Source organism: Anser anser (genome assembly GCF_964211835.1).
Source record: "Anser anser genome assembly, chromosome: 10".
NCBI lineage: Eukaryota > Metazoa > Chordata > Aves > Anseriformes > Anatidae > Anser > Anser anser.
In genome coordinates, this window is record NC_139730.1 from 22,254,380 (window position 1) to 22,275,708 (window position 21,329).

General features: G+C 39.3%; 2 protein-coding genes across 5 annotated transcripts; both read left to right on the forward strand.

Moving 5' to 3' along the window:
• The first annotated feature begins 1,314 nt into the window (after nt 1-1,314).
• Nucleotides 1,315-7,826, forward strand: AFG2B (AFG2 AAA ATPase homolog B). Of its 2 annotated transcripts, XM_083850132.1 has the most exons (8): nt 1,316-2,662; nt 3,144-3,329; nt 3,909-4,067; nt 4,601-4,810; nt 5,242-5,469; nt 5,838-5,972; nt 6,681-6,806; nt 7,488-7,826. In XM_083850132.1, exons 1-8 carry the CDS (start codon nt 1,586-1,588, stop codon nt 7,638-7,640), a joined length of 2,274 nt encoding a protein of 757 aa, XP_083706258.1. In that variant the 5' UTR covers nt 1,316-1,585; the 3' UTR covers nt 7,641-7,826. The 2 variants fall into 2 exon arrangements, with proteins under 2 accessions (XP_083706259.1, XP_083706258.1); XM_083850133.1 differs by lacking the exon at nt 4,601-4,810 and having other exon boundaries at nt 1,315-2,662.
• A 515-nt stretch (nt 7,827-8,341) lies between these two features.
• LOC310904890 (normal mucosa of esophagus-specific gene 1 protein) lies at nt 8,342-12,175 on the forward strand. Of its 3 annotated transcripts, XM_083850183.1 has the most exons (6): nt 8,352-8,483; nt 8,561-8,621; nt 8,836-8,924; nt 9,672-9,732; nt 10,411-10,502; nt 10,588-12,175. In XM_083850183.1, exons 2-5 carry the CDS (start codon nt 8,580-8,582, stop codon nt 10,477-10,479), a joined length of 261 nt encoding a protein of 86 aa, XP_083706309.1. In that variant the 5' UTR covers nt 8,352-8,483; nt 8,561-8,579; the 3' UTR covers nt 10,480-10,502; nt 10,588-12,175. The 3 variants fall into 3 exon arrangements, with proteins under 3 accessions (XP_083706310.1, XP_083706308.1, XP_083706309.1); XM_083850182.1 differs by having other exon boundaries at nt 8,350-8,483; nt 10,411-12,175; XM_083850184.1 differs by having other exon boundaries at nt 8,342-8,621; nt 10,411-12,175.
• The last annotated feature ends 9,154 nt before the right edge of the window (nt 12,176-21,329 follow it).

Below are 21,329 nucleotides of genomic sequence, written 5' to 3' on the forward strand. Positions count from 1 at the left end.
TCACTGTGCTGGTATTTCAGTTTGATATTTGAAACAGAGTGAAGACGATGCTGGACTACAATCAGTTTCTCCAAGAACCGATGACTTGAAATTATCAGATCTGCAAGGAGAAATACAGCCATTCTTGAAGATCAGCTGCCATCTAGTGAATATTGAGAAAATTGTTTAAAATATCGTGTTTGTTTTTGTTTTTGTTTTTTGACAATTTAACTAGATTCTTGGTGGAACACCTTCTTGCCACTTTGTCACTGCTGATTTTGAGGCCTGTAAAAGTTTCAGGAGCATGAGTACTCAAAGTGACGCATTCCAAACCAGAATAGTCATTCAGCTATGTTTTCTGCAAAAGTATATAAATAAGGTCGTGGTACTACAGTTTGGTCAAAAAAGGAACACGCTTTCAAAGAGTTGAATTAGTGACTTTTGGACTCCACTTCATTATATTGAATTCATATGCATATTTAAAATTAGCTGAACTAATTGGTGATGAACTGAAGGCGATGTTCACATTGCCCGTTTTTGTTCATATTGCTTACTGTTTTGTATACAGCCCTTGGTTCATCAAGGAATGTGATAAAACAGGACACCACCAAAGAGATCTCCTCATGTTTTCCTCATGAGACCTTCAAAGCGCATGCTGGACAGCTTGTAGGCATGCCGTAAACCCCTCCCTGGCTGTCTATGAATGTACCAGTCTGACCAGTGCCGTGTGTTTGAGATGCCAATCCTTGTACATACGAGGTCTCAAACAGAGCTTGTGTGTATTAAGTACATGTGTAACTGCACTCATAGTGAAGCTACTTCCAGGAGTAAAACTGTGCACTTTCTAAATCTCACAGATCGTGGCTTTATATTGCATCCTACAATGCTGGCAGATCTGAAAGGTTTTTATAGAACTATTGCACAATTCATGGCACAATTTAAGAAGATCATGGGCCAAACAGTTATAAAATTGTTTTTTCTCAAACACTGACTGAATATTTGTCAGAACAATGCATTACGACAGATTTATCCATTCCTGAATAAATTTCTGCCTCCTATTCACCTGTACCAGCAGCTGCTCAAGGCAATTCTGTGGCTCCCCACTTCCTTCTCTTACTTAGCACCTAGGGTTGACTCAACCCCAGCTGATGGCACTGCCTTGAGCCAGGGGAACCACCGGAAAAAGGGAGCCCAACTTTTGGGAATGCACTTGGGAAGCACCCACCCGGCGAGCAGGTGGCGCTGTGGAGACGACCTGAGGGAGGCGAGGGATCCCCGGCGTGTCCAGCGGTGAGAACAAGGTGGCTGGCCACGACAAGGGGTATATTAGCCCTATTTCGGCTGGGAATGGAGGATGTGAAAGGCTGAGATGGGGCTGTGAGCCAGGGGCTCGCCTCACAGTGCCCTGACGGCCCTGAGGGGGGCAACAGCGTAGGCGGGAGCGGGAGGGATGGCGAAGTCCCGCCCTGGTGCTCTCCCTCAGTGCGCTTGCTCCGAGGCGGTGCATGCGCGGGGCTCTAAGGAATGGCCGCCGGCTGCGAGTGAAGGGAACTGTCGGGTGAGGGGTGAGTAGGGAGCCCCCGCGGCGCTGCGGTCGCTGCCCACGATGGAGACGGCTCCCTTAAAGCTGCTCCCGCCCGAGCCCGGCGACGAGGGTACGCAGAGGTGCAGGCTGGGCCCTGCCGCCCTCTCCTTCCTGGGTGCGCCGCTTGGGGCCCCGCTGAGGATCTCCCTGCCCGGCGGGAGCTGCTTGTGCACGGCCTGGCCCAGGGCGGACCTGGCGGACGGTTACTTGCAGGTTGACCTGGCCTCCAGGACCGCGGGGGTGGCGGTGGCGGCGCTGAGGGGCCTGACGCTGAGTCTCGGACGGCTGCAGCTGCTGCCCCGTTGCCGCCTAAAGAAGGCGACCGTGAACGTGGTCCTGAGGAGCTCAGCGCTGCGAAAGTCCATGCCCCGAGCAGTGCTTCAGGAGACGATCAGGGACCTGCTAAGAAATGTTTATGTTTCCCATCATTACGTTGTTACTCTTGCCCCAAATCTCGAAACTCCCGTGGTACACATTGAAATGCTCTCTGTAGACCCTTTGACAGAGGAAGCAGGACTGATAACCCCCCAAACAAGCATAAAAATTAAAGAGGTGGTCACTCTGGAAAGGTACAGGCACTTATCGGAGGACACAGGAAAAATTTCAGTTGCAGGACTGGATGATGTGGGAAGGACTTTGAAAGAAATGATTGATTTGCCTTTGCGTTTTCCAAAAACTTTTAAGAAGCTGGGGCTCTCTGTCCCTAATGGGGTGCTACTAATAGGCCCTCCAGGTGTGGGGAAAACTCTTATGGTAAAGGCAGTAGCAAAAGAAGTGGGTGCGTACCTGCTTTGCATCAGTGGCCCAGCCCTGTATGGTTCCAGGCCAGGAGAAAGTGAAGAGAATTTGCAAAGAGTCTTTGAAAAGGGCAGAGAAATGTCCCATGAAGGCCCGACTATTCTCTTTATTGATGAGATTGACTCCTTATGCCCAAAGCGAGGAAGTTCAAACAATGCTCCTGAAGATCGTATTGTTGCTCAGCTGCTAACGCTACTGGATGGTGTAGGTAGTGAAGGCAAGATGGTCCTCATGGCAGCAACAAACAGGCCTGATGCCTTAGACCCTGCACTGAGAAGAGCTGGCAGATTTGACAGAGAGGTAAGCAAACCCTGTTAGACATAATGAATTTCCTTTCTTTTCCAGGGGGACACTTAATAAAGTAATTCATTTTTTTAGAAGAAAAAATGGCTACTAGTCATGTTCTATAGTGGGATTCCACAGATTTGAGACACATGTCTTGTTTCTCTGTTGTCAACACTGAAATAACATCTTTGCCTAAGACTTATGTTTACATTACCTTAAAACAGTATTTGGTGAACAGTAGCTGACAGTGTCTTATGAACAACTGTTTATACAACACTGTTCACTTGGAAAGTAAGCATAAATGAAAGGTGCTTTAAAAATTTATCATTTGTATGCTGCTGCTAGTAAGTTTCTTGTAAAACTCTTTAGTTGCAATACAGGTAGGTAAATTTTCAGAAAACAGTATAAAGCAGAGACAAAGTTGCTTGCCTAGGTCTACAAAATAAGAGGAATATAGCAAAATATCTCCTTAAAATTTGTATTGTATTTGTTTTAGGTTATTATTGGGACACCAACACTTATGCAAAGAAGATCCATCCTGCAGTTGCTTACATTTAGTATGCCGATTTCTGCGGAAGTTGATTTGATTAAACTGGCGGAAATTACAACTGGGTATGTTGGAGCTGACCTTACAGCACTCTGCAGAGAAGCTGCTATGCAGGCTATGTTCCACAGCTCTTTGGTATGCTTGCAAATTAATCAAGAAGAATGTAATTATTATGTACCACACTTTCTCCATTAATACTTAGTTTTCCTGGAAATTCTCAAGATGAAAAAGTCAGAACCTAAAATACTAAAAAGCACCAAATGTGTTATAAATGTAAATATACCAATGCTTTTACTGCATTTGTGGTTTAATAACTGCACTTTGCAGACTTCTTGAGAGTTACGAATGTTAGACCGTTTGTATTCAAGAGAATCAAGGCATTTATGTGTAGTAACCCTGAATCTAGCAACTATTTGATTTTGTAGGTCACTCTGTAATGGAAAAGTAATTTGGGGAAAAACAGTAGTTTTCCCTAAAATATGCGTTTCTGATAAAACTGTGTTGTTTTTTTTTCTTATAAAAACTTTCCAATAAAGAGAATATATTCTACTTTGTGCTACATCTTTTTGTATGCAGTGCTTAAGCTTGTTAGGGCAGGAATTTAATTGATTATTGATTGCATTCGTCCTTTTGTGAAGTGTTTGGCATACTAATAGAGCATTGTAAATTATTATGTAAAAACATTATTAATGTGCTTTATTTGGTTTTCTTCAGGATTCAACTGAAATGGTGATTAACATGGCAAGTTTCCAAGAAGCTTTTAAAAAAATTCAACCATCCTCTTTTCGAAGTGTAATTGGACTAAAAGAGTGTAAGCCAGTCACTTGGGAGCAAATAGGTGGTCTTGAAGATGTAAAACTGAAGTTAAAACAGGTAATGTATAACATGTATTTAGATAAAAAGGCAGTTTCTAATAACCATGTGCTCCAAGGTGTTCTATGTGCTACATTATAGAAATGTATTCTCTTGCAAATTACATGATTCTAAATTGTATTCTAAACATTATTTTCTACTACATTAAGTTATTGCAGTGCTTGTGATTTAAAAACCTTCCTCTCCCAGGATAACAGCAATAATACCATGGAATAATTGTCATGCTTTCCAGTATCTGAAAAACTCTGCAGCAGTACATTTCTGAGTTTGTAGCCAGATGTGGCTCTTGCATGTCATTCCTCAAGGATTGCCTTTTATTCTGTTTGAGACTGAGAGGAAACTTCAAGAAGGAGGGAAAGGGAACGAGGGGGGTCTGTCTTTTTATACCAAGAAAGACCATATTAGTATTCTGCGTTGATTTCAAATTAATGCATGAGCAAAAGAGAGAAATATTTTGCTTAGCTGCTTTATTGAATGGCTGTGAACTCTAGTTCCTTTACTGAGAATTTCATCCCTTTTTTATGTATTGACAGTGCATTGAGTGGCCTATGAAATTTCCTCATGCATTTGCTAGGATGGGCCTGTCTCATCCAAAGGGTGTTCTTCTCTATGGGCCATCAGGGTGTGCCAAAACCACACTGGTGAGGGCTGTGGCCACAAGTTGTCACTGTTCCTTTCTTTCTGTAAGTGGTGCTGACCTTTTCTCACCTTACATTGGAGATTCAGAGAAGATTTTGTCTCAGGTACAGTTTTTAATTTATATGAGATCTAAAGTTTATTTTTGCCTGATTTTTATGAAGTGTAAGTTAGGCCTAAATTTTGCTATTGGAAAAATTATAGTTAAAACTTACCTAGTTTTGAAATAGAAAAAGATAATGCGTTCACATTTATATAAATGGAGAATCTAACCCTAAAATTATACCAGTTTTAAACTTTGAAAGTATTTCTACCCTCTTGTTGTTAGTTCACATAAGAATTTAATTAAAAAGCAGAATCTGTCTGTAGTAAATGTAAGCCAGAATGGCTTTTTGAATGAATGCATCTCTTTTTGTGAACGAATTTATCTTTAAAGTTGCATAATTAAGTCAAAATACAGAGTGAATGTAAACAGGTGATTTCGCCTTACCCAGTAGAAAGTATGCATTAACATTTTATTCTATCAATCCAAAAATAGGTTTTCCGCCAAGCAAGAGCAAGTACTCCAGCAATAATATTCTTAGATGAGATTGACTGTATCTTAGGGTCTCGGTCACACCATAAAACTGGCTATGGTGTCTCAGAACGCGTTCTTTCTGTTCTTCTTAATGAGTTGGATGGCATTGGACTGAAAGTCATAGAAAGAAGAGGAAATAAACTACAGCTTGAGGGCCAATGTCAAGAATTAAGTGACGAGGAAAGACAGGTAATTTTTTAGTTGTTGGCATTCACGTTTTTAAACTTAAAATCCTTAAGCTTAAAAATGTGCTATTCTATTCTGTCATTGTTTCTGATTTTTATAAAATACCATTTATAGATTGCTGATTTTGTATATGCTGTTCATCAATGAGACTTTGTCCAAACAAAATACCCATAAGCAAAGTATTAATGTATAATAATGCTATATATAATAATAATATATAAATTATTAATATTAAAAGGAAAATAGACTAATACAGAGATGCGTTTTCTTCTTTCCCCTTTTATTTTCTTACTAGTAGTTAACAAATGTCTTTAGATAATATCTATCTGAACCACGTTGCACTAACTTGTTCATATAATCTCTTTACTCAGCTAGAGTTTCAGGAAACTTTGAACAAAGATTTCATGGTAGTTGCTGCAACAAATAGACCAGATATGTTGGATGATGCTTTACTGCGTCCTGGAAGGCTAGACAGGGTGATCTATATTCCACCTCCGGATCTGAAGGTGATGTATTACAAATCCATATGTGGCTTCAAATGGAGAGAGAGAAATTGGCAGCATACTTTAATTCAGGAGTAAAGGGGAAATATTCCAATAATATAAATATATTATAGGAATATATATTAATTATATATTAAAAAATTGATGGATGGTTCACTGAAAATGAGTCACCAGATTCAAAGTACATGAAGTTTAAAAAGGAATAATCCTGTTTGTAATTTAAATACCAGTTATTTTTGAAACGGTGCATGTAGTTACACTATTGCATATAGAAAACATCCAAAAATCTGAAATAATTATTTACAGAATCAAGCTGCAGTTTAGGAAGTATCATAACAAGTTGGCTGTCCTTGCTTCAGATCTCTCTTGTGCCCTGTAAATGCTCAGTGGTATAAATGTTTGTCCTGAGCCCCTCAAAAAAAGAGATGACCCACAGCAGGACAAATATAGAACCTTCAGTGTAAAATAGCATTTTCATGAAGTAGTGAGCAACTCTGAATACCAGACTTTAATATATGAGGTAACCGCAAGAGTGAATATTTCCATTAATTGTATTTTCTTTACTCTTTCGCCAAAAATATGGTACTTCTGCTTTTGGTAATTTCCTAGATCTTTCTTAGTTCTGATTTCAGATTTTTTACTGCTTTGGAGTGGGAGCAATTGTTACTTTGTTTGGTTTTGTTTTCTCATTTAATATATACCAACTTACAGGGAAGGCTTTCCATTTTGAAAATTTGCACAGAAAAAATTCCGTTAGATTCTGATGTGTCACTGCAAGACTTAGCAGTCCTAACAGACCTCTTCTCTGGAGCTGATGTTGAAAATCTATGCAAGGAGGTATGAAATATTCATGGTTAATCTGCGAAATAAACTATAAATTAAACCTTTCAATGAAAATAGTTAACTTCTGGAGGTTACCAAGTCATCTGTAGTACAGATTATTCCACCACTGAAAATAAAGAGAATGAATAAAACAGGAGGACTGAACAAGAATTAATTCTTTAAATAAAAAGCCAAGTAAGTATAAAGGGTTTCTGTGATAATTTACTGGTGGAAGTTATTCTACTGGCAGAAGTGGGAGCTGTACTACCTTTTATTTCATGTGGCTCTTTGTAATTCAGGCTTACATCTGGAGGAATCATATTTTGTGTACTGCAAGCAACTGCAGCATTCTTAGCTGAAAGCAGCATGTACTGTCAAGGCTAGAGTGGAAAAAAAATAGAACAGTCCATAAATACTTGAGCAAAGTTATACTGAAGGCAGAAAAAAATGGGAAGAAAATCCAATATGTAAATGATCAAGGATATGTTTTCTAATGCAGACAAAAAGTAAATGTGAAATTTACACTAGTCTTACCTGATGGTGTGTCTAGTGATAAATATAATTCATAGAATGCTGTTCTCAGATACTTTGTCTCAAATTTGGTTTCATGTAAAATATTTTAAAATACTTGCAGTTACTTCTTTGTGACTTAATATTGTAAGCCTTTCAAGCTTTTTTTTTTTTTCTTTTCTAAAGGCTGCTTTGTTGGCATTGCAAGAGAATGGACTTGAAGCAACTACTGTAAAACATGAGCATTTTGTAAAATCACTGAGGACTGTAAAACCATCTTTAAGCACAAAAGACTTGGAATTTTATGAAAAATTTTATAATCAAGAATTAACGTCTTGAATCAAAAAGGAGTGATGTGGCATAAGTTTTTTTAAATATATCACGAAGACTGAGCTTTGAAGTGTTTTGTATCTTTCCTGCTTTTTCATACTGTACTTACTGTAGTTTTCAATCTGTATGAAATACAGTAAAATTTCACTAATGAAAAATATGTAATGTCAGTAATGAATAAACTGAAATCATGGTTGCTTGGGCTAGGTTTCCACTGGATGCAATGGGTAATTGAGATAGTACTCCACGTAACTACAGAACAGCTTTGTTTTACTATACATTTCCTAGTTTTGATTACAAACACTGGCACAGTAAGAATATTTAATTTAAAATGTGAAGTCTGAAAAGGACAGAGTGACTACTGAAGGCAGAAAAGCTTTCAGAATGTGAAGTATGAGAAACCAAGTCCCGTACTATCCAAAAAGATAAGCCATTCCATATGTGCATCTCTAAAGGCTTGCTTTCTCAAAGGCAGGTTTCCAAAGCCCACACAGTTAAAAACTTAGGGCCACGGTTAAGTTTTTGCTGCAGCAACTGGGCCAGACTTCAGCTGGGCTCCATTTTCGGTCCATAAACCGCTCGCCAAGCCCTGAGGCGAGGCAGGCCGAGGCCTTTGCCCTGACGTGCTGTTCCTCAGGCAGCAGGGCTCGAGCGACGGGAGCCTCCAATCAGCGGCCGGCGTCGCTCCCCTCAGGAGCCGGGGACGCCCGGCGGGGGGCGCCCGCGCTTCTTGCGCCGTTGCGGGAGCGAGGCGGCGGGTGCCCCCCGCGCTTATATAAAGCGGGGAGCGCGGCGCCCCGTGCAGGTGTCCCGCTGCAGCGCTGCCCGGTCGCACCGTCGCCGTCTCGTCAGGTAACGCTGCGCCCTGCTCGGGAGTCCCGCGGCCGGGGGGTGCCCAGGTTTGGTGACGGCCCCGTTTGTTCATCCAGGTCCGCAGCCGCAGCGAGGATGAACACGAATTTCTTCCACATAATCAAATCGAAAAAAGAAGTAAGTGCCTCGGGTCGGTTCTGAGCCCCGGCGGCGGCTGTGCTGAGGTGGGCGCCCCGAGCCCGGGGGCTGCCACCTGAGGTGCGGCCCCTGAGGGCTTGGGGAGCACGGGGGGCAGCTCAGCCTGCCACCGGCCCCCCTGCCTGTACAAATCCCTCCCGAGCTCAGCCGGGACAGGGAGCTCTTCAACTCTTCTGCACTTCGTGTCTTTCAGCTCATTCCCCTGGTTGGAGTCGTGTCTTTTGCAGCAGTTGGGGCTGTTGCTTTCTCTGCCTATTCCCTCTTCAGCAAGTCTGATGTGATGTAAGCGAAATACTGCTTGGAGTTTATGCTGGTTTGTTCATCTCAACGGAGGCAGTTGACAGTTAAATTTTCCTGAAAAAAAAACAGAAAATCCAAGTGCATGTTCCAAAGTACTAGGAAAGATTAAGATATCTGCACACTTTAAATACTGAAAAATTAATAAATATAGTGTAATGCAGATGGCTTCCCCACTTAAGATTTAATAGGTAATATTTATTTTTCTTGTCTTTAGGTGTAATAGGTTTTAGTTGTTCTCAGACAATTGGGTAGAGGCCATTCAGATATGGGGTGAGCAGGCTGTATCTAAAGAACAGTATTTGCAAATACGAACTTACAATAAGTTAATATAAAATACTGGAGCCAAGTCCTTCACTCTCTAAGCTTTTGGGATATTTTGTGTTTACTTTAAAGTGACTGAAATAGACAATTTTAGCCATCAGGATCAGAATCCCCTTTTTATTTGCATCTTTATTCAGTTTTGATTTTCAGCTTTTTTTGCCTAATGTTAGGTAATACATTTGTACTCAGACAATATTGGCGTGTTGGTGCTTTGGAAGTTACAAATAAAGCAAGCTGTAATTGATGCCTAACCAGAATTTAAAATACAGAGTTGACCAAACCTGTAAACGTGTTTCAAGGAGCTACTTATGTGAACAGTTCTATTGCTAATAGACTCCTCATGTAAGAAAAGTATGTGCAAGTTCACACCCTAAAACGTAGTACCTAGTTTGCTTTCTTCTCTTAAAGCATTAACAAGACTGGCAATCCAGAGCCATGGGAAACTATTGATCCTACCCGGCCTCAGAAGGTAATTAATGTAAATAATACAGTCAGTGTAAATAGCATATTTTTTTCCAATACAATAACTATAATGTGTAAGAACTAGCAAAATACTGATGAGGAAAAAATGTAAAGCTGACATCTATTTAAAAGTGGAACTGATTGCATAGCTCATTACTTTATCTAAAGAATTTCCCCTACCTTACTTAATGATAGTAATTAAGGTATTTCCTTCTTGGTCGGCTGCTGAATTTGTGGTCTGATTGTTGGTGTTGGCCCCCACAACATCTACTTAACTCAATTCCATTGATAACAGTAGATACACAGACTGTAGAGGAAATGCTGTTTACATTTGCATTGTTCCTGAATTACAAAATTGACTGAGAATGGTTCATTGGGTATTACAGCTGTAAGGAAAAAAAAAAAAAGTTTAGTAGAGCACCTAGGACAGGGAAAAATACAATTATCTGGGAATAATATTTGGGTTTATTATTAATATCAAAGTGATTTTGTTCAACAAATCATTGGATGTGATATTAGTTATTATTTTTGCTTACTTCTACTAGGAAAATATAAAGCTATCAGAAATCCTTCATCACCAATAAGTTGATATATGGTGTTGTGGGGAGAAGACTAACATTTTATTGAGAGTGAACTTAAATACTGAGGGTTTACTAATTTCTTCCATGTTTTCCTTTGAATCCAGCTATTAACAATCCATCAGAAATGGAAACCCATAGAAGACTTGGAAAATGTCAAAAAACTTACGAAGTGAGAAGTTTCTGTTGGCTCTAAAAGGTACTCTATGAATCTAGCGGAATCACTTCTGCACAAACTTGACTACTGAAATCAGTGTGCGGAAATGCTTCTGCTATGTTTTTAGGGTCTCCCTACATTTTTTGGACTCTGGATGAGGAGTTTCATTTTGCCTTAGAAGTTGGCATACAACATCCACATAGTCCAAAAATCTGTTTCAAAGCTCATTTTCAGGTTGCATTTGATGTCAAATGTTGAATATTCAGATGGTAATTACATATGGAAGAAGACTTCGCCCTTTTTGTAGAATTTTGTTTTCTCAAAATACATCAGTTTTGTAATTTTACAATGTTTTTTAATAAAATTGTTTAACTTTTGCAATGTTATATGTAAATTCCATCAATGGGAATTACCCAAAAGCTTTTCTAAATTAAGATTCTTGGTCTGCTCCCTCTTTATCCTATATTTTAATGCGCTATGCGTATTGTATGCAGACTAAATAGTCATCATAGCCAGAGAATGTCTATGGATGGCAACATATGTCATCATAAAATACACTTGTATTTATTTCCTACATTAGACGTGATGACAACGTAAGATGAAGTTAAGATAAGGTTCTATTCCTAATACTAAAACTTGCACGTGTGCTCAGCTTAATCCACCAGGGAGTTTTATATGTTACTTGAGACTGTAGGGTTAAAACATAAGACTTCAGCATGGCTAAAAGGGATTTAGAAATGAGAGAATTTCTGTTATATTTAAATATTGCTCCTGTTTAAACTTAGAAAAAAATGCTAGAATTGGGAAATACACTACCCAAAACCACTTATAATGTTAATTTCTTCATCTTGTGGTAGGTAGTTCAAGCTTAAATTTGCAGCACAGTTAACAGTTTTGGTGTTTGTGTTGTTGTTGTTTGTTTGTTTGTTTTGTTTGTTTTTAAATAGATATTAGGACCTCTGCTTTAAGAAAGAGAAAATAACACAGATTAAAGTTAGGAATGACTCCACAGAAAGACACTTTCTCTTTAGTTTGTTTACTGATGGATTGGCTAGGGAAAGGACGCCATAATCCCAACAAATTAAGGGGATATATGTACATCCAATGGTGAAACAGTCCTTATGTGGGTATTTTCTGTATGTTTTCCTTGCAAGCCTTTTCATATATATTACATAATTTCTTCTACACTGGATGATCAGAATGCATGTTACTTGAAGGAAGAAAGCAAAACTGAAACAAGTTGATTTGAAGAAGTCCCCCTTCAAGTGCGTAATAATGAACCTAGTGCTGTAGCTTCCTCTGCTGCAGCAAAGACAAAACAAGTTAGTAAAGCTGTCTCCAAACTTTTAAGGTAGTTCGATGCTGAGAAGAAAAAGTTATTTATCCCACACTTGTGTGCAGATACAGCATAAATATTTAATAAGTAAGTATGACTCAGCAGCATTTATATTTAAGAGTGAGAGGAACAACAGGACTTCAGAATACACGCTTAGCTTTCATTTTAAGGAATGACGTTACAAGACAATCAGGTAGTATATAATCACAAAAACCAGTGCTCTGGGGAATAAACTTTTAATCATTTAAATAGAGAAATGTTTTAAAATATTTTCTGTAAGTTACAGTGTATTTACATATGTTGCTCTATTACATTAAAAGATGTGCTGTGTTGTGCTCTAAGTTGATGCATGAATTAAATGAGTTTGTCTTTAAGTAAATCACATGTATGGTCTATGAATACTATTACTTCTTTTGACATAAGTATGTCAACATAAGGGAAACAAGTCATTTTTACGTGATTTTTGTACTTAAATACTTTTCACTGGTGTCTTCCCGTAGTGCATTAGGCAGCGCGACTACGATCAGTCCCAGGTTATTGCTTCTCATTTTCTCCTAGGGCATAATAGCAAAGGTAATAATACAATGTTTTGCTTGTTACTTGCTTCCTTTAAAAAAACAAAAAAACAAACAAACAAAAAAAACCCAAAGGTTTGAGGAAAGGGTTTTCACATAATGTAAGAAATCATCATCTCTCTGTATACTTCAAAAAGATCATGAGGGTTGTTCAAGTCCTTGGGAAAACTTTCTGAGTGCTCAGACCATTCCTAAGAATATTCTGTCTGTTGTATTGATGAGATTACTCCTGTAAGTAGGGAATACCAAGGCCAGTTGCTGTATCTACCATCAGTACTGCTCAACATAAAGCAATAAAGTGATGTACAAATTATTTCCTTATTCTGCAAACATCAGAGTTAAGACAGTAAAGATTTAATCCGTTGAATTTTATGAGTTTACTTTTATGAGAACAGTAAGATTTCCTTGTCCTGTGTAATGCAAACCCATGACTTTTTATTCTTTGTGCAATTTAGAGACTGTTGAAAAAAATTTCACTTCTTTCTTCCTTCTCTCCATTCTTTTCTACTTCTGCGTCCTACTTAATCTTCTGTTCAAGGTTTTGTTTTTTTAAACAATCGCTGTCTTCACTCACCCTGTCTAGTACTTTTCCATTGAGCTATATCACTTCCAACTATCATATTAATTACAAAGTTTCATTAAAATGCTCACTGGCTTGTTAAAATTTCAAATATGGATTAAAAACCATTAGCAATGATTTTTAATGGTGCTAATCACAATTTGAAATCATTAGAATCTATACATAAAGTTATGCTTTTCTAACTGCAGCTGGCTGATTATTATTAAAGCCCATTTGTAAATAGTTTTCTGGAAGAATAGAAGGTTGCTTTCTGCAGTATGCATGCAAACTGAAGCAATAATTGTGTCCCCCCCAAAAAATAAAATTCGGAGCAAGAAAAGTTTATGTAATTTTGTAAATAAATGGACAAATCCATCAGTTCAAACAATCCGCAGAAACTTAGCAAATGTTTAAAACCTTGCTTTCATGGAGCAGTAACATACAGGGGAACCTGAGTGCTACTGCCTGTTCTGGGGTCTGATTCAGGCTTTATAAAATGCCAGCTCTTTCAGCCTTCTAAAATATTTCCTTTTTGTTTTAGGAGTCATTTAAAAATTCCTGATCTGTATTTCACTTACTGTCTCCCAGCCTTTCACTAAGATCTTTTCTTGAGTTAATAAAAGAGCTAGGCTCCAAGAAGGATAAAACCTAATTGTCGACCTTATTTTAGCCTCTACCCTTTCTCCAGCTTATCTGATACACCTTTAAACATACGTATCCTTAAAGGAGCCATGACATGGGACAAGCTTGATGGCCTGGCTGTAAGGACCATTAATGCATGTATTAACTCTGTAAGTTCACAAAATCTTTGAGCAAAATTTCAAATACTCTGAATTCATTTTAACTTCCAGAAAGTGAAGCCTGTCAATCAAAAAACCCCACAACTTTATATTCTTTGCTATGTACCTTTATTTTAATTGCAAGTCTTTGTTATTACAGTAGTACTTAAAGGCTTAAACAGAATGATGCAAGATTTGTGGGATCCAAGACCTGTGCTGAGTTTCTCCTTTGGTTTTCTTTGCATATGATAGCCTCTGTGTCAGCATTTCTCTGCCTGACATCCCTACCCCTCCATGTTTCTCCACTGCAAATAGTTTACTACCTAGTTATTTCATTGGTGCATGTGATTTCTGTGGTAAGTAGTTATTTACAGTGGGGCCTGGTGCAATCATTAAAGGAAATTGTTCATCCTCCAGTTGTCATCTGTCTCAGTGCAGAGGGCTCTTGCCCCTAGGACTAACTGTAGAAAACAAACAAGAGTAATGGGAATGATTCACGTGTTCTGGCCAGTGTTTGGTGTTGGATGCTTCCCAAAAAAGCTTTCAGATTAAACAAACATGGCCACACTACTCAGCACAGTTTTAATTCATTGTCTGAAGTCTTCAGTGTATAGCACATGCCTGCCATACAGGCAGCACACAAGATAACACGATCACCTAAAAGCCTGACTGAAATGGAAATAGAGAAGCATTAGTGAGGAAGAGGACCTGGGGAGCTGTGGCTGGACTCAGCAACTATTTACCTTCCGGTGTTGATTTGAATAGACAGCAGGCAGATAGTTTGCTGAAAGCACTCTGCCATCATAAAATAGCCATCACCACAAATTACACCCTTCAGAGAAAGTCCAAAGAGTGAACAGGCACCTACGGGCCTCGCCCCGTGCAAAGATCAGACACCTTTCTGGCATTTCATGGAGGCTCTATCAACCCTATTCATTCTGTACTTTGGCCTAGCGATCAAAGGATTTCGGTTTAATAATGTGTTACTTTCAGATAACATTATTATATGTCAATTCTTGCCAGCTCTGGTACTGGAGATACAATGTCCTCCTGTAGAATTAATGAGGGATTTGTGGTGCCCTCCGAGGACCCCTCACAGAGACAAACTCCATTACATGTTAAGCCAACAGGAGAGAGCAGCTGTCCAGCGGGTGTTACCCGCCACCACACTGAAGGGGAAATCCTGAGGGATCCCCTGGGCCACATGGCTGCCATCTCCCTCAGCCACCTCTCAGTGGAGAAGAGGGAGCACAGAGCTGCCCACAGCTGGCGGGTAATGGAGCGACAGGGGGCTTTCGTTAGCACCTCATTAAGGAGGTGCAGTAAGTGCCACGTGGGTTCTTCCCTTCTCTGCGAGGCAGGGGAGGGCAGGATAAGCCTCGATGTGCATTGCTGTCAGACCACCTGCGGGAGCACTGGAAGGCTGTGAGCCCTCAGCAGAGCTGATGATTGCAGCAAGGAGAAAAGAGGTACAAAGAGAGTAAACTTGCCACACCTGGGCTTTGTGTAAATACACCATTTTTAGGTGGGAGGAGTGAGGAGGTGAGCTTCCTCTTTGTGGTGGTGTGCTGTCTCAAGTAGTTCGTGAGGTGAAGGATTTCTCTGTATAGCAAATGAGGGAGATTCTAGAAAGTAGTAACTGTGGTGTTAGGGGATGACAGGGTTTTATTTGGTGTGATGGAGCGGAGTTAGCAAGTCAGAGTCCCAGAAGTAATTTCTCTGGGCTTGTCACATGCTGGTCTGAAAAAAACAACAGAAGTCTCATCAAACAGCAGTGGGAGCATGCACAGAAGCGCTTGGTTTTGTTTTGCTCTTGTCTACACCTAAGACTAGCAAGGTCAGGCCACCTGCGTGGTGCAAGTGCTGTGGGGCTGGGCTGAGGCCACCTGCCTGGCTGTGTGCCTCATGGCACGGCAGGCCGATGCTGCTCAAGTCATCTCTTGTACTCAGGCCACAGCTCCCACCCTGCGGCTTGTGGCTCCTCACGAAATGGCCAGGCCGGACTGGAAACACCAGGGCCTACTGTGGTATATGGCTATGCCAGCTGTCTGGGTGATGGGCCTTGTTGCCTGTGTGTGGCTGGGCACCTGCTCTGGGGAGCAGATCCGCTGCTGCTGGTGGCCAGGGTTTGGCCAATGTGTGTAACACTTCCTAAAATCTTTTTGTCTAAATACATTAGACTTCACAGTGTGATATTATAAGATAAAGCCAGTCATCCTTGTGACCTTGGTCCTGTAATACTTAAAGTGCTTGTGCTAGTCTGTTAAAATTCAGATGTGTTTCCAGCTTTATAAGCTGTCAAGCAGTTGAAAACAAATCTCTTCAACTTCAAACATTTGATCCCTACTATATCAGAAACCTGGTATTACTTGATTTCTGCCTCTCACACCCTCCTATTTGCTGCAGAAACTCCTTCCTTATTTTCCTTGCTGACACATTTTTTTTCCTCATGCTATGTCTCTCTTTCATCCACCAAAACAAATACATCAGAAAAACGTAGAATTTTCTTGGTCTAACTTGCTTATACTGTTAGTATTGTTTATTAGTGTATACCTGTACTGTGTTATAGAAAGTTAAACTTCTAAAATGATTAGATCAATTTATAATTAGGCTGGTGATTTAAACTCAGAAATTATGCAAAAAAAAAAAAAAAAGACATTGATGATATCAGATGGTGTCAAATTGGGTATCTACAGACTTGGGACAAAATGTCAGTAGGATACAGCACCAAAACCAGACTGGGGGGACCAGAGGTCTGTAGCGACCTACTCAGCGTTGCCTGAAGGAACTTCTGTGAAGTGATGCAGTCAGAAGGCAGATCTGTTGCTCTCCCACTTCATGGTTACAACCATTTTCTAGAACTCTCCAGTGTTCAAGCCACTTCCTGTCATTCTACTCCTTTTGTATGGTATCTGGCATGAGATCAGTCTTTTCTGGTAGACCAGAGGTAGCCTGCTAGTGTCTGAGGCCTACTGTGGTTCCTCAGCCTTTTTCACAGAGCTACGTTTCATCTTCTGACAGGACTGGTGCATCTTGTGAGGTGTAAGCAAGGAATGCCAACCTTATCCTGCTGGATTGTTACATGGATTGGCAACATCCCCATGTTCTGAAAAGCTGCAGTTCCTTGTATTCCTGCTCTGGTGTCTTAGAATATGCAGATTTTTACTGCAAAATTCACATAGGATCAATATGATGCATTACCAAGTGTAGCTTATTTCAGTACTTTCATTACACTGCATGATATGTTGGGAGCAAATGAGGTAGCTGTAGATGCAGATAGATTAGCTGAGAGGTCAGAAAGCCATACAAGTTTGAAAAACTTAAGTAAATGTATTTAAGCTTTCATTTTTAGCAAGACTTTTTCATTCTTGGTTGCTTTTTGTATGACATATCTTTTTTTTTTTAATTCAAATAAATGTATTTGCAGTAAGTAGGTGACTGAATGCCGTCCTGTACCAGACTTGCTGCTGCTGCTGCAGCACAGACAAGGAAGTAAGTGCTGAAAAAACACATTGCTTGTAATCCCTGGTAGTAACGGGGAAATGTTATCAGTTTGCCAAAGAAAGCAAAGTCACATACGTGTCATAAATCACTGATTCATTACATAAAAAAAAAAAAAGCTGTTCTTATATTAAAGATGTTTCATGTAATGATTCATCTCTCTTACCTGTTGTAAGACTCTTACAATTCATTGAAGCCTGAAATATGAAGAAAAAAGAAGGCTGTCCTTTTCAAGTCATGTTGGGTGACTTTGTAAGTGTTTAGAATAGTCAGGTAGGACTTGCATGAGATCTTAGTTATGTATCTGGGAAAACATATGTTAACATTATGCTGCCTTTACAGAGTTTATTTTTCCCCTTGTGAAATGCTTTGAATGGAACATGTTTAATCAGAAGACAGAATTTGGCTTAAAGACTGCAATATCCACCCTACTCCTACTCCCAGAAGCAGAAATACATTGCGAAATCATAGTCATAATGACTTGCAGTTCTGTTCATTGCCAAACTAAGCCATAATTTTAATGTTATCATAGCACGCTGTGTGAAGTAGATGTAAAACAAATTGATTTTGAAGTTACAGATTTCAGGGAGACATGGAATTATCACAGAACTTGTAGTGGTTGTGTAAATACGCAAGTACATGTTTGTTTTTTAAAATTGCCTCTTAAGAGAAATAATGAGTTTATAATTAATGGAATTATTAAATATATAATAAGTTTATAATTATTACAAGTTTAATAATAAGGGTGTGTCTGAAGTTTCTGTATCCTCATTAGTTCAAAGAGGAAGCTTTTGTAGTATGCAAAACAGGGTGATAGGTAGAAGTTTGAGCTATGTGTTGAGCCTATCACTTGATGCACATAAAGGACAAAGAGTATATACCCTCTATGGGCCAATGCTTTAAAAAAGCCAAATTCCCACCTAAGTTATAGGTAGAGTCACTCAGTAAAGATCCTGCACGTTTGACCTATCCGCCTGTTCTCAGAAATCTTCACAGCTGTCTGTTTGGCAGTACCACAGACATAATACACATTCCTCAATAAGAAAAACTAAAACACAAAGTTATTACTGTAGCTAGAGAGGAGCATTTGTTGGAGCAACCTGTAATCAGAGGTACCAAAATCATGAGCCAAGGCAACATCTTTACCTATTGGATTTTCTTCTTCATGAAACAGGTAAAAAGGGTATGTGGCAACCCAACAAAGGAAGGGGATGTGGGCAACTCTCCAACTGTTTTTATTATCAGGGATGAATGGGTGTGGTATGCACGAGATGGGTAATACATACCCTTGCTTAAGAGAAAAATTGTAAAGCCAGCTATCAAACATTCTAGCTTAACAGCACAACAGATCAACTAATGTTGCAATCTGTAAACAAAATTGGTGTTGGCTTAACTTGTGACCACTGCAGTTTGGCCCAGAAATATCGGTATGCTCCAGAGTTGGCTGCATGGTAATGTAAAGGCATCTAATGCTTTTCAGTTGCTTTCTGGAGTAGCTATGTACTCTGGCTTTATCTGTGGGTTTTTGTGTGTGTTTTTTTTTTCCCCAACTCCCTCTTTTGTACACAAACACACCTTATATGATCAATAAAGTATGAACTATTTAAGGGAAAAAAAAAAAAAACACTTTCTGCAGTTCGAATATCCTTACTCAGCCATAGCAGTTGGTGGATCCAGTAGTAAGATTTCATTTTGTTGTGTTACTCTTGCTCTGTGGGCTGCTTCTTTCTATCTCTGATGGCTAAAATTAGGGACTACCTCTTCCCTCTATCCTTTCTCCAGAGAAACATTAACTGTAATAATTCTGAGGGAAGAATAATGTTCTGGTTTCACTGCTGATTTACTGAGATAGTTAATTGATCTAATGTAATATGATATCCTGCATGGCTATCAACAGGTATGTGGATCTAGAAACATATCTTCATTTACTGCTTACTGTACATGACCCTTTAACTTTTGATATGCAAAGAGTTGCTTGCTTTTATATTTTCTATGATATGACTTGACCTTTGCTCCATGGCAAGTCCAGGCAGCAAGGTTACCTGAAAAACATAACAACTTGTTCCATCTAGGCTACGCTTAAAGCAGATGTCAAAGCACCAAGAAAATACTCTGTGTAACTGGGTTGGGTGATTTCACTTTCTAGTTGATGGTAGGTGTTTTTTTGCAGAAGCATAGAAAATACAGAATTGCTTAATAGCTTGAAAAAATGAAAGAAGACTTTACTGGAAGGAAGTTGTGGTTGTGAGTTGCTCAGCCTCTACATGAAGCCTGTTCAACCGGCTTAAAAGACAGCAGTAGCAATTGCAGCACTGTGGTATTTTCTACTTAATTTTGTATCTCCCTGATTTGAAGTAAAAATGCTTCCTTCAGTGTATGTTTTTGATTCAAAGTGTCATCAAATCCTTTATCTTAAAAAAAGTCCTCTTACTTCGAATTCAGCACCATACAGAAACAGTACTTATTTTCATAGAAACTTATGGCTTTGCATGATGGATATTGTTGTTTACATTAATGAATGTAATTTGTTCTAATTGCATTTGATAGCCACAGCTGACTTACAGTCATAGAACATTTTTTATTGCATACCTGGGACTGGCAGGAGGTAATTTATCTCTGTATTCCATGGATATTTTCTGTACAGACCTTTAAGAAGTACCTTAAATATTTCCCAGTAATTGAGTAGCAAATCCGTGGTAGGCTTGTGCTTTTCCTTATTACATGTGTGTTTCCACAGGGGGGAAAAAAAAACAACTTTTTTTTGCTTACTAACAAGACATTTGAAAGAGTTGTGGCAGAATACATTCCTCTGACACCTAAACCAGCAAGTCCCAGCGATTATACTTGGAGCACAACTCTTTTTATTAACGCTGGGCCTAATGCCCCCTCTGCTGGTAAATTTGGGCAGGACTTGCTCCTTAGTGCAAGGGGCAGCCTGTCCATGCAGTTTGTCAGACCTGTTCTTACACTTGGCTTGGAGAAAAAAAAAAAACATAGGAAATCTATAAAAAACAATGAGTAACGGTATACAAGTTTCAAAAATTTACTATCGTCTGAATTATAAAGAAGTTTAAATATAGTATTTACATTCAAATAGAGGGGTTTTTTTTGGGGGGAAAGGCTGGTTACTATCATTAAATGTTTTTGTTTACATTTCATCAACTTATTTGAGAGCTTATTAGCTTATTTCTGTGTGCATTGTGAGAAAAAGAAACCAGAGGAATGCGGGAGTTGGGTGCTCTTAATGTGTGTGAGCCAAGGAGAATTTATTGCCTGCGTGCCATTTGGCTGCTGTTATGAGTTCAGCTGTGGCTAAGATCCCTGTCTGTATTGGCCCTGAGTGCAGTGAAGTGTTTGCTGGGCAGACAGCCTTAACTGTTCTCATATGCTACTCCCAACCCTGGAACAACCACTGATCTTTTCAGCAGGTATAACAGTAAGAAAATCATAAAGCAGTCATCGTATGGATAAAGCTATACTTGTGTTCATGAAATGGCTTGTTTTTCTGCAGAAATTGGTGCCACAAAAGGTGTACATGCTTCATAACCTTAATAGAAGTGACTAAATTATGTCATGCATTTTATCACTGGCAGTTTTCAACGGAAGAAACTGTGAAAATAAGGAAAAAGAATACATGGAGAAAAGGAAAATAGATAAAGGAGTAAAAATATAGATTTGGATTATCATTATTTTACAGCTGTAAAAGTAGAAAGCAGGCATGCATGCGTTCTAAGAGCAGATTGCTGTCATAACTGCATAGAAGTAAATGGAGAGGATAAGCATTTATTTCAGCAGCTTCCAAAGTTGTCAGGTATTTCACAGAATGGAAGGGCAAGTATTGTCCTTCCTAGAGCGTTCAGCTGTGGAGAATTAAATGAGAAGAGTAAAACCAAAGGGGATTTGCCATCCCCAGAGCACAGAGTGGCAGTTAGTGCCCAGTGTAATTTCTTACCAAGAATGAGGGTGAGGAGAAGCTGGGAAGTGGATTAAGGGGTATAGGGAAGGGGGGAAAATACATGTTATTTCTTAATATACAAAGAAAATCAATAAAAAGATTTTTGGCAGTGCCATTTTGGATGTTCAAGACCAAGTTCAGGTATGACATTTTACATGGTAATC